The 13857-nt window shown below is 44.5% G+C and overlaps 1 protein-coding gene across 1 annotated transcript in view; it reads right to left on the reverse strand.

Moving 5' to 3' along the window:
- rpp40 (ribonuclease P/MRP 40 subunit) overlaps positions 1-12827 on the reverse strand; it is a 45907-nt gene extending 33080 nt beyond the window's left edge. The window contains exons 1-2 of the mRNA XM_060905759.1: positions 12570-12827; positions 22-163 (exon numbers count right to left, since the gene is read on the reverse strand). Coding sequence (XP_060761742.1) covers positions 22-163; positions 12570-12686 — 259 coding nt within the window. The 5' untranslated portion in view covers positions 12687-12827. The remainder of the gene's footprint in view (positions 1-21; positions 164-12569) is intronic.
- Between the last annotated feature and the right edge of the window lie 1030 nt (positions 12828-13857).

Raw genomic sequence — 13857 nt, forward strand, 5'->3', positions numbered from 1 at the left:
ACAGAACACAGTCTTCTTTACCTTTCTTCATTATTTCAAGCATGTCCTCTTCCAGGAATCTGTAAACTGGTAGATCCCGAACAAGGTAATATGAGCTGAAATTATTGATAACTTCTGCTATCTCAGCAGGCAGTACTCCACATTCAGGTATAAGTAAAGAAATCTGAAAATCAAAAATATTTAAAAGTTCATACTACATGAAACAACAGTGGCACTGTTTTTGTACACAAAAGCACAGAGTCTCAGAGTCACAACGAGTTAACAGCTGGCGCGAAGACTTTGGCTGCTGGGGACAGATATTCAGTCCATCAGTACTGTCGTGATTCCCCAGTAAACAGTCCGAGATAGAGTTTAAAGCTCAGCATTATAGGGGAAAATACAGGGTTAGTCAAAATTATGTTAACACTAGTGGATTATTTTTCTCCTGCAGATAGATGTACGCCATGGGTGACAGATTAAACATTACTGTTGCTCGCTGGTTTTTGTGTGTTGAACAGGATGGCGAACAAGTTGAGACCGTCCTGTAAATCATCTCGCACATACGATGCATGTTTTGTGAATAAATGGTTTCTACCATTTAAGTGTTAACATAATTTTGACTAACCCTGCACTTTTAAATGCTCATGATGATTTAAGACAATGGTAGCATTGGCACCTCACAGTTTTAGGAATCCTAGTTCAATCCTGAGCTCAGGTTAATGTCTGTGTAGTGTTTCAGTCCATAAGCTCTAGATCCTTCGTGACCTTGACCTGGATGAAGCTGTTCCTGAAGATGAACTTAGTGAATGGTGACTTATAATTCTGTGGCCTAAACAAATGTTTGAATCTAGGGTTTTTTTTTTTGTTTGTTTTTTTAAAAGGGAACCATTCCCTAGAAAGACACCACCACCATCATCATGAAGCACGAAACTGACACGTTTTGGTTTTAGGGGTACCAGACATCCCCATTTTCCAGAGACAGTCCCTGTTTTTGGTGGCCTGTCCCTGGCTGGAGCTGTCCCTAGAAATGTCCCCGTTTTTAACAATGATTGACAGACCTGGGGCGGGGGGTGAGACCCCAACCGGAAACACCTACCAGATTTCAGCAGACACCTCGCTTATTGTTTAAGACAGGCTCAGGTTGATAGCAGAGATGTTCTAGAACACCTCTGGTGATAGCTTTTCCAGTATTTTGATTGGTGGAGCTGAGGAACAACTTTTTAGTGGAACACTAGAACCTTTGCCAAAACTAAAGTCATTCATTCAGCTTTGACAGACTGCTCCATCCGCTCCTGGAAAGGTAAACCATAGTCTTTTCTTGCAGGCTTAAGTGACATTGTTTGTCATCTATATTATCTCATCTCATTATCTCTAGCCGCTTTATCCTGTTCTACAGGGTCGCAGGCAAGCTGAAGCCTATCCCAGCTGACTACGGGCAAAAGGCGGGGTACACCCTGGACAAGTCGCCAGGTCATCACAGGGCTGACACATAGACACAGACAACCATTCACACTCACATTCACACCTACGCTCAATTTAGAGTCGCCATTTAACCTAACCTGCATGTCTTTGGACTGTGGGGGAAACCGGAGCACCCGGAGGAAACCCACAGGGAGAACATGCAAACTCCGCACAGAAGGGCCCTTGCCGGCCACGGGGCTCGAACCCGGACCTTCTTGCTGTGAGGCGACAGCGCTAACCACTACACCACCGTGCCGCCCTTCATCTATATTATTTCACCTTTTAAATGTGTAAGCTACATTTTGCGATGTTGTATATGACATAACGTTGCTTGTCACACTGTACTGAGATGTAGCGGTTGACCTAACAAACCGTAGCCTACTGCGGCCAATGCTAGCAGGAGAAAGCTCAGTGCTGCACCAGTCAGTCAGGTGAAGTTGTTGCTAGATGTAGCGTTGCTGTAACTGAAATCCAGCTGAGGTAAAATTGTAACAGTTCAACAGCATAAGCTAACTTACACACAAATCGATGTTATCCCACAGAGTAGCTGGCTATGTAAAGCTGTAGGCTTATGGTAATGTTACCAAAGTGTCAGTAATTTGTATAATTTGTAGTGATGTATAGCGGATTACACATTTTGATTAAGGTTACTCATATAGGCAAGGTTGTCAATTCAGCTATGGCTACAATTTAGGCTATGGCAGATCAGGAATCATTTGTATCCTTAACGGATTTAAAAAAAAAAAAAAAAAAGATACCAGGGAGGTTATAAGGATTGGATAATTGTAATCTTACGTTTTTTAGAACACAGATCAATTGTGTCAGTGGGAAGCATGTTCAGCTGGTACAGGCTATATCTGGTGTTGTCCATGTTACCGTCTTGGCAATAGTTTTTCCTGCCAGTGGGTTAAAATTCTATTTTGTGTGATGTAACCGGTACAACTCTATTCACCATAATGTTAGAAATGTTTGTTGGTGATAGCTATGATCTCTGGCATTATCTCCTCGAATGTTCATCAAGTTGTTACCTGAAAGCCATGTAATTCATTAAATGCCTATTCCAAAAAATATCACTCTGCCTGAAAAGTTAATATTCTAATCACCGTTTTGAGATAAATTTGAATAAACAAAATTCAGGCAAGCAACAGGAAGAAGTATTTATCCAATAGTGTACTATTTACTGCTGAAGACTGGACAGGGAGGAGGAGAGTGAGAAATTAAGGGAGTAAAAAGAGTGAAGGGACAAAAGAGAAAGTGAAGAAGAAAGACTGGAGAATAAAAAGTTAAGAATACAAACTGACAAGGAGAGCAAGAAGAATAGAAAGAGAAGGTGGCAACAATGGCTCTCTCCAAGAAAAGGAAATGCCACGTTAATGACAACATAGTGAAAGAGTTTCCATGTCATGACGATGCAATGGCTTTCTGCACCCTTTTGCAATTCTTCTTTTTCAGTTGGCAGTGGAGGAAGAACAGCAGTGGTAGAACACCAACAGACAAAAAACAAAGCCTCCATCATTGCCCATACTGGTGTACCCTTGTCACACCACATTCTTCAAAAGGGTTGAGCCCTCTCAAGTATGATTTAGCTGTGCAGGAGGGTATCTTTGCATTCCACACAATCCGACATAATTACAGTTTTAGGTCTATGGACTGCACTGCACAACTAACATGGAAGCTTTATGAGCCAAAGTTTACATGTGCTAGGACAAAATGTGATGTGACAATTACTAAAAAGTGTTTGCACCATGGGCCACTACACTGGTAACACAGGACCTAGACAGGTATGAAAGTTGCCCCGCAGTGACAACTGACTTGCCAAGTGATGCCATCCATTGGCCATTTGAGTTGCTTTTCCACATGCCATGAGGTGGCGCGCCATAGACCCTGTTGGGTTCATCTGCTACATTACACCAAAAAGCACCCTGCTGCTAGCGCCTTACTGGTGATGTACTATTTAACCCATAGCTGAAACCCAGGCAGGTGCTACCACTCCGGGTCAGAGCGGACCTGGGAGCAATGGTGATTAAGGGGTAACTCCACTTTCCTCAATACTCAAGTCCTCCTGGACCTGAGACTTGCCACCGGTTGCAGTTTAAAGTCATACCCAGGACTATGTCCAGGGTGTACCCCACCTCTCGCCCACAGTGAACGGAGATAGGCTCCAGCTTGCCCGCGAGCCTGCACAGGATACGCGGTTACGGATAATGGATGGATGAATGGCTGTTCTCCCTTATACTACTACTAACGTTACTGTACCTTGAACTTGCTTGGATTGAAGTAAACTTTATTTAAATAGTGTTGTGTGTTTTGTATATACCGTATTTTCTGGACTATAGAGCGCACCTGTATATAAGCCGCATCCGCTCTATTTTAAAAAAAAAAATAAAAAAAAAGATATACAAGCCGCACCGGGCTATAAGCCGCAGATATCTATGTTGAAAAATTAGATATTTACTGCATGTACAGAACGATTTTGTACTGTAAATGTACATGTATGTACCTGAACAGATTCTTTCCGAACAGTGCCTTTTAACACGGCAGCAACTTTGCTGATTAAAACGGAACAGAACCAAGAGAAAATAACCGGTATTTATTTACCTTCATTTCTCCTGTGTTTGAAACCACAAGTCACTTTAATCATCTTCGCTGGATTTGAAAATAATTACCAGTTAGTAATTTGTCGTGCGTGTTCTATCTGCTAAAGATCTGCTAATTCTTCTTTGCATTGATTTTTCGTCTATCTTATTTTTGATTCTACTTCCGGTTAGAGCGCCCCTAGCGGTGGAAGAAAAATCCACAGAATAGCCGCACCTTTGTATAAGCCGCATGGTTCAAAACCTAGGAAAAAAGTAGCGGCTTATAGTCCAGAAAACACGGTATTTAAATACAGTATCCATTACTAGTGGCACATATGGTAATTTAAAGGAACAGTCCACCGTACTTCCATAATGAAATATGCTCTTATCTGAATTGAGACGAGCTGCTCCGTACCTCTCTGAGCTTTGCGCGACCTCCCAGTCAGTCAGACGCAGTCAGACGCGCTGTCACTCCTGTTAGCAATGTAGCTAGGCTCAGTATGGCCAACGGTATTTTTTGGGGCTGTAGTTAGATGCGACCAAACTCTTCCGTGTTTTTCCTGTTTACATAGGTTTATATGACCAGTGATATGAAACAAGTTCAGTTCCACAAATTGAAACGTAGCGATTTTCTATGCTATGGAAAGTCCGCACTATAATGACAGGCATACTAACACCTTCTGCGCGCTTCGGCAGCGCATTGATACGGAGCTCAGATATCAATGCGCTGCCGAAGCGTGCAGAAGGTGTTAGTACGCCTGTCATTATAGTGCGGATTCACATTGTCTTTAATTAACGTTAACCTAAAGCAGTTGCAGAATTGGCCTACAGTGCACTCAGTGAGGAAAATCCCACTTTTTTATGCAATGCATGATCAAAATACATGAAAACCAGAAATGTCTCTCCCCTCCCCCTTTTTATTACAAAGATGAAAACATTAGATGGTTTAATGATATTTTCACGGCTGAACCGAAAATGTTATTTGTTCTACAATTAATTTTATACAATTTCTATTTACTTGGAAAATATTTTAGACTAGATAAAACTCGATGCCAACGGCGTCGATGGGGATGCCTCCGCCTGGTAGACTACACGCCTTATTAAGTTGTGATTTGGGGATGGACATTTGACCTCACAGTAATCTTGACCTGTGACCTTTTAATCTCAAAATCCAATCAGTTCATGTTTGTCCCCAAATGCACAAATGGTGAAAGTTTGGTGAAATTCCTTTCATTTACCTTGGAGATATTGTGTTCACAAGGTTTTCGGACAGACATTTGACCTCACAGTGACCTTGACCTCAGACCTTTTAACCTCAAAATCTAATCAGTTCATGTTTGTTCCAAAGCGCACAAATGGTGAAAGTTTGGTGAAATTCCTTTCATTAGCCTTTGAGATATCGTGTTCACAAGGTTTCGGGACGGACGCACGCACAGACGGACAACCCGAAAACATAATGCCTCCTGCACCTTAAGGTGGCGGAGGCATAAAAATGCAGCAAGCCTGGAATATAATCCAGCCACTGGGGGTGCATAAGCGTACTCTTGGTGCTGGTCCCAAGCCCGGATAAATTGGAGAGGGTTGCGTCAGGAAGGGCATCCGGCGTAAAACTGTGCCAAATCTAACATGCGGATTGAAAAGAGAAATACCATACCGGATCAGTCGGGGCCCGGGTTAACAACGACCGCTTCCGATACTGCTGGTCAACAGAGTGCCGGTGGAAAGGATGCTACTGTTGCATCAAAACGGAGAAGGTGAAAGAGAAGGGGGAGGCGTGTTAGGAGAGAGCGTGATAGATGGAAGGGAAGGAGCTTAGAATTGAGGGCAGGAACATTGAATATGGGAACATTGACTGGCACAGCGAGAGTGTTAGCAGGTATGATGGAAAGAAGGAAGTTGGACATAGTGTGTGTGCAGGAGACGAGGTGGAAGGGAAGCAAGGCCAAGAACATTGGAGATGGATGCAAGTTGTTTTATTACGGAGTCAATGGAAAAAGAATGGTGTTGGTATTGTTTTGAAGGGAGAGTTGGTCAACAGGGTGATTGATGTGAAGAGGGTGTCAGATAGAGTGATGGGCATGAAGTTGGAGATTCAAGGAGTGGTAATCAATGTTGTGTGCGCGTATGCCCCACAGGTTGGATGTGAGAGCAAAGAGAAAGAGTCTTTCTGGGAAAAGATGGATGAAGTGGTAGAAAGTATACCGAGGGAGAAGCGCGTGCTGATAGGAGCAGATTTCAATGGACATGTTGGCGAGGGAAACGGAGGAGATGAGGGCATGATGGGCAGATATGGTGCAAGAGAGAGAAATGTGGAAGGGCAAAATGGTGGCTGATTTTTCAAAGATGAAGAATTTGGCAATAATCAATACATACTTCGAGAAGAAAGAGCAGCACAGGGTGACGTTTAAGAGTGGAGGAAGATCTACACAGGTGGACTACATACTCTGCAGAAGGGGTAACCTGAAGGAGACTGGAGACTGTAAAGTGATGGCAGGGGAGAATGTAGCTAGACAACATCGAGTGGTTGTGTGCAGGATGAGCTTGAAAGTGAAAAAAAGAGGAAGCATGAAATAATGGAGCCAAAGATTAAGTGGTGGAAACTAAAAGAGATTGATCATCAGAGTTTAGGGAAGAAATGAGACGAGCATTGAGTGGTCACGGAAGTCTGCCAGAAGATTGGGATACTACTGCTGTACTAGTAAGAGAGGCAGCAAGGAAGGTGCTAGGGTGGTCATCGGGAAGGAGGAAGGAAGACAAGGAGAAATGGCGGTGGAACAAAGAAGTCCAGGAAATTATAAAAAGAGGCTAGCAAAGAAGAATTGGGATGATCAGAAAGCAGGCGGTTATACAGAGAGATAAGACAGAAGGCAAAAAGAGCAGTAGCGAAGGCGAAAGCAGATGCATACCAGGAGCTGTACGAAAGACTGGAGACCAAAGGAGGAGAGAAAGACCTGTACAGACCAGCGAGGCAGAGAAACAGGGAAGCGAGGGATGTACAGCAGGTAAGAGTGATGAAATATGTAAATGGAAATGTGCTGACAAAGAGAGGTGGAAAAAGTACTTTGAGGATTTATTAAATGAGGAGAATCCAAGAGAGAAAAGGTCAGATTCGTTGGAGGCAGCAAATCAGGAAGCAGAGTTGGTTAGTAAGGATGAGGTGAGGGCAGCCATAAAAAAACCCCGAAGACTGGGAAAGCAGTCGGACCAGATAGTATCCCGATTGAGGCTTGGAGATGTTTGGGTGAGACGGCTGTGGAGTTCCTAACGAGATGGTTTAATAAGATCCCAGAGAATGAGAAAATGCCAAATGAATAGAGAAAGAGTGCGTTAGTCCCAATATACAAGAATAAGGGAGATGTACAGAGCTGCAGTAATTACAGAGGGATAAAATTGATGAGCCACACCATGAAGTTACGGGAAAGGGTATTGGAGATGAGATTGAGAAGAGAGGTAGCAATCTGTGAACAGCAGTACGGGTTTATGCCAAGGAAGAGCACGTCAGATGCAATTTTTGCTTTAAGAATGTTAATGGAGAAGTACAGGGAAGGCCAGAGAAAGCTACATTGTGTGTTTGTAGACCTGGAGAAGGCATACGATAGAGTGCTGAGAGATGAGTTATGGCATTGTATGAGTGGAGTGAATGAGAAGTATATTAGAGTGGTGCAAGACATGTATGAGAACAGTGAAACAGCAGTGAGGTGTGCAGTTGGAACAACTGAATGGTTCAAAGTGAAGGTGGGACTTAGGACTCAAAGCAGATCCTTTTCTTGTTTGCCATAGTGATGGATAGCTTGACGGACGAAGTGAGGCAAGAGTCACCATGGAACATGATGTTTGCAGATGATATTGTGATATGTGGTGAAAGTAGAAAGGAGGTTGAGCTGGGTTTGGAGAGATGGAGGTATGCATTGGAACGAAGAGGAATGAAGGTAAGCAGTAGCAAAACAGAATACATGTGCATCACTGAGAATGTGGATGAGAGTGTAGTGAAAATGCAAGGAGTAGACGTAAAGAAAGTTGGTGACTTCAAGTACCTGGGGTAGGGCTGCACAATTAATCGAATATCGCGATTTTGGCTGCCACGATTAAATTAAAATCGCGATTTATTTCCATTTAAAATGCGGGCTCTACTGCATATCTAAGCACTTTTTGACCAGTACTCCGCCAAACCATTAGGGGGCGAACCGACGCATGTAAGGTTTCATTACTCCGCCTAAATAAGCAAGCAAGCCAAGCGTTGCCAGATTGTGCGGTTTTAAGTGCTTTTTGGCGGGTTTTGAACATATTTTGGGCTGGAAAACGTTAGCAGTATCTGGCAACACTGGCCAAGTGCGCAGAGCTTCAGTGCAGCGGTTTCTTCTTCAAGGGGTGATAGCGTGAGAGTAGGTAACAGATTGAGGTGAGAGAGAAAAGCTAACTATGTCAGAACAACAGACTATTTAGCGCTGGAGGCAATGCTGTGACCTGCCTTCGCTCATGTTTAAAGCCAGAACATGTTGATAGGCTGGTCTTTCTAGCTAAAAAATTGTAGGCCTCAGTATAATGCTATGTAATTGTTGCAATTGAGTTTTCAGTTCCTTTATCCTTTGGTAATTTCTTGGATAAATTTCATTTATTTGTCATTTGGAAATCAGAATTTCTCTTTTAAATTTCATTCTGCACTGAAAGCTGTTCATATTGTTTGTTTGAATATAGTGAAATAAAATTTAAGTGATTTCCCTAACATCAAGAATAATCGTGATTAATAATCGCGATTACAATTTTGATCAAGATAATCGTGATTATCATTTTTTCCATAATCGTGCAGCCCTAACCTGGGGTCAACTGTGCAGGAAAATGGGGGCTGCGATAGTGAGGCGAGAAAGAGAGTGCAGGCAGGGTGGAGCAGTTGGAGAAGGATTTCGGGAGTCATTTGTGATAGGAAAGTCCCAGCAAAAGTGAAAGGTAAGATGTATAAGACGGTAGTGAGACCAGCTATGATGTATGGATTGGAGACCGTACCTTTAACGAAGAGGCAGGAGGTAAAGTTGGAGATAGCGGAGTTGAGGATGTTGAAGTGCATATCATGGGTAAATTCAGGAGCAAGATCAATGTAATTCTCCTATTTTATATTAAACTTTGGTCAAATATCTGTCACATTTTGCATTTTGCGCAATACCAGAAAAATTCAATTGAAATCAAGCCATTTGTGGCGAATTGGTCCGCCTCTGAAAAAACTTGGCATTTGGATTTTCCGGGAAACATTGATTTTTGTGACGTCACGTGCGGGACGCCTCCTTCTGAATCTTATGTCAGCGTTGGTCTGTTTATGAGAAAACCTGGTGGTTTTCTGCAAATTTCTTCAACGTTATCATGTAATTATTAAAATGGTTAACAGATGTATCGTAGGAAGGTGTAGCAACACCAATCTTGATGGGATTAGTACTCATTGTTTCCCACATTGTGCTCACGTGACAATTCCATATTTCAATGCAAAATCGCTAGCTGCTAAACTTGACCTACACCGGCTGTGCACTGAAACCGTGCAAGCTCTCACAGCCTGCTGGTGCTTCCGCAGGTGACGTCACGAATCTGGCTCCAGACTGTTTGTTATTTTATTTTTTTTCTGCTGTAGACAGCTGGCCTTGTGCAAAATTACCCTTCTGGACGAGTGTGTAAAGGGACATTCTTTCATATAAAAAAAAAAAGAATTTGGTCCAGGATATGCACTTTAAGGTTTGCGATGGGAGTGACAAGGTTGGACAGGATAAGGAACGAGTATATCAGAGGGACAGCACATGTAGAGAAGCTAAGAGAGATGAGACAGATGGTACAGGCACATCCTGAGAAGAGATGCAGAGCATGTTGGAAGGAGAATGCTGAGGATGGAGCTGCCAGGCACACGAAAACGAGGAAGGCCAAAGAGGAGATACTGTACATGGATGTGGTGAGAGAGGACATGAAAGTGGTAGAGAAGGATGCAGAAGACAGGGGGAAATGGAGACGAAAGATCTGCTGTGGCGACCCCTAATCAGGAGCAGCCAAAAGAAGAGCAAGCCTGGAATATAATTAACTTTGCCCTATAAAAGAAAAGAAGGAAATTAAATGAGCATATTTGATACAAAGCTAAACTGTAAAGTCAGACGAGTGTTTAGGATGCCATTTTCATGTCTCAGTGTAAACATTGCACTGGTATTAAAATAACGTGACCAGACGTCCCGGTTTGACCGGGACAGTCCCGATTTTGAGTTGCGCGTCCCCAGTCCTGACAAAGGTCCATCGGGACGCTGAAATGTCCCGGTTTACGCCAAACACTAACAAACTGTCCCAGTTACAGTAATCATACATAACCAACGAGGTGTTAATAAAGCTTCTAGCAATAAAGCATCAGTGAGCGTGTGTGCACAGTCAACCTTACAATGTATCTATTTGTACAATGTTACAATATAGAGGCCGCGTTATAACGTTTTTTTTCGCTAGCGGCTGTCAACTACTACGCGACAATGCCGAACGGATGAGCGCTGGGCGGAGATGTTCGCACACTTCAAGAGTAGGGAGATTCCTTACAGCAATGTCAGCCAGCTTTACCAGTTTGCCATGTGCCTACCTGGCACCAATGCTCCAGTTGAGCGAACATTTTCACTCATGAGCAACACCTGGACTGATGAGAGGAATCGCATGACCGTGCCTACTCTCGAAGCCTTGCTCATTACCTGGGCCAATTTCGACGATACTTGCTCGCAGTTTCACAGCAGGCTCTCGGGCAATAAAGCACTACTGGAGCAAATTCACTCATCATATGCAATAAAATGGCATCTTCTTTAGGGTGGGAGGCTGTGTTTCTGAAACATTTTTTTGTTGCCTTTCATCGGTTTCATCTATCTTTAATCTGTATCACAGATTGTCTTGACGGCGGCACGGTGGTATAGTGGTTAGCGCTGTCGCCTCACAGCAAGAAGGTCCGGGTTCGAGCCCCGTGGCCGGCGAGGGCCTTTCTGTGTGGAGTTTGCATGTTCTCCCCGTGTCCGCGTGGGTTTCCTCCGGGTGCTCCGGTTTCCCCCACAGTCCAAAGACATGCAGGTTAGGCTAACTGGTGACTCTAAATTGACCGTAGGTGTGAATGGTTGTCTGTGTCTATTGCCGCTTTTCCACTACCAACGCGGCCGAGTCGGGCTGAGCCGTGCCGTGCTGAGTTGGGCTGAGTCGAGCTGAGCGGGGCTGTTGGGGTTGCATTTCGACTACAACCGTGCTGAACCGTGCTGGCTGGAAGTGGGTGGACACATTGGGTGGAGTTAGCGAAAGTGGGTGGACGTCACGTGATGTCGGTAGGCGGCGCAAACAGTGACATCAGTGGCCTTTTAAGCGGTAGTCTCACGACCCGGATAGTAAACAATAAACATGGAGGACATGGAGTCGTTAGTGTTGCTGGTCTTGATGCTGTGGCTTGTTGTCACCGACAACGCCAACAGATACTGGCAAGAGCGTATAGATGAGGCGAGGCGCATAAGGCTTCAGAAATTCTCGTAATTCGTAATTCTTCTTCTTCCGGGTTTACGGTGTTTACAGATCCCAGCGTGCTCGTGGGGCATGTGTGGGCGTGTGAGGATACTCCTCCTCACCAATCGGTGCACAGGGGAGTGTCTCCTCATGCCCCCAGCCTCACTCGGCTCGCTTTGGCTCGCTTCAGCCCCACTCCAAAACCGTGCGAGTTTTAGGGGCTAAGCAGGGCTGAAGCGAGCTGAGTCGTGCTGCTCTGAGGTAGTCGAAATGCGAGCCGTGTCGGGCTGAAGTGAGCTGAAAAAGGGTAGTGGAAAAGGGCCATATGTGTCAGCCCTGTGATGACCTGGCGACTTGTCCAGGGTGTACCCCGCCTCTCGCCCGTAGTCAGCTGGGATAGGCTCCAGCTTGCCTGCGACCCTGTAGAAGGATAAAGCGGCTAGAGATAATGAGATGAGATGAGATTGTCTTGACAGAGGCATTTTGGGTAAAGGTTCGGAGGTGACAACGATTAGGCTCATGCGCTCGTTCCTGTTACAATGCATAGCCTATTGTTTAAAAAAAAAGTTCATCGCATAAAATGTTGATGTTAATATAGAAGCAATGCATTTTCTTGGCGTTTTCACAAAGGTGAAATAAATCAGTTGAAATTTAGGCTATTGGCCTGTTCCCTATCATCACATCTGTTGTCTGATTTTCTTACTTTAACTGAATTGTGATAGAAGTACATGTAGATAACAAGAGAATGCTTGATTATTCTCTGAAATGTTGATAAAAGTGAGCTTCTACAAAATGATAAAAGCAGCTGTCTGAGCCGGCGCATGTTTACATCAAAACGTGTGCGTGCACGAGTATCACGGTCACGCGCAAAGTGTTCCGGTTTTAGACTCGGGAAATCTGGTCACCCTATATTAAAACTACTCAGCCAGGTGTATTTACAGCTTTCTGGAAATATTGACATTCCGAAGTTTTGCCTGAATAATGTCAACGTCTATGCACAAACCTTTAACCTGCCATCATGTAAAGCATTGGAAAGAAGCTCAGTGCTGAACACTTGCTCCAGTGTTGTAAGCTCACCTTATAGTTGAAGCTGTGTTTAGACACGTGTGCTTCATGACGTGATGCTTCATTCAAGAAGTTTGATTTTTCACCGACTAATAACCTCCTCGGACATTTCTCCAATCCTGGTGGCATTTTTACACACAGCAAGGAAACGTATGATTCGTGTGTTTTATGGAATTGAAATGAATTTAGAAACTTCTCTGCGCTCACGTTTCTTTCGCCTCGTTCTTCTTCTTTGGGTTTTTACGGCAGCCTGAGTGTCACACTACTGCCATCTTCTGTATTGGAGTAGTTCTTCTTCTTCTTTTTGAATGGCGGTTGACAACGACTTCGGTGTATTACCGCCACCGCTGGACTGGAGTGTGGAACAGCAGTTGCCATCTCATCTCATCTCATTATCTCTAGCCGCTTTATCCTGTCCTACAGGGTCGCAGGCAAGCTGGAGCCTATCCCAGCTGACTACGGGCGAAAGGCGGGGTACACCCTGGACAAGTCGCCAGGTCATCACAGGGCTGACACATAGACACAGACAACCATTCACACTCACATTCACACCTACGGTCAATTTAGAGTCACCAGTTAACCTAACCTGCGGACTGTGGGGGAAACCGGAGCACCCGGAGGAAACCCACGCGGACACGGGGAGAACATGCAAACTCCACACAGAAAGGCCCTCGCCAGCCACAGGGCTCGAACCCGGACCTTCTTGCTGTGAGGCGACAGCGCTAACCACTACACCACCATGCCGCCACAGTAGTTGCCTCTTCTAAAAAATTAAATGCATCTTATTAGACCTGTCTCTTTCAAAAAAGTAAACAAAACAAAAAAAATCTTCCCATTACTTCTTTGTAAAATATTTTTTAGTCTGAATGTTGTATCATTGGCCTCTACGTCTCATCTCATCTCATTATCTCTAGCCGCTTTATCCTGTTCTACAGGGTTACAGGCAAGCTGGAGCCTATCCCAGCTGACTACGGGCGAAAGGCGGGGTACACCCTGGACAAGTCGCCAGGTCATCACAGGGCTGACACATAGACACAGACAACCATTCACATTCACACCTACGGTCAATTTAGAGTCACCAGTTAACCTAACCTGCATGTCTTTGGACTGTGGGGGAAACCGGAGCACCCGGAGGAAACCCACACGGACACGGGGAGAACATGCAAACTCCGCACAGAAAGGCCCTCGCTGGCCACGGGGCTCGAACCCGGACCTTCTTGCTGTGAGGCGACAGCGCTAACCACTACACCACCATGCCGCCACAGTAGTTGCCTCTTCTAAAAAATTAAATGCGTCTTAT

The sequence above is a fragment of the Neoarius graeffei genome, chromosome 23 (genome assembly GCF_027579695.1).
Source record: "Neoarius graeffei isolate fNeoGra1 chromosome 23, fNeoGra1.pri, whole genome shotgun sequence".
Classification (NCBI taxonomy): Eukaryota; Metazoa; Chordata; class Actinopteri; order Siluriformes; family Ariidae; genus Neoarius; species Neoarius graeffei.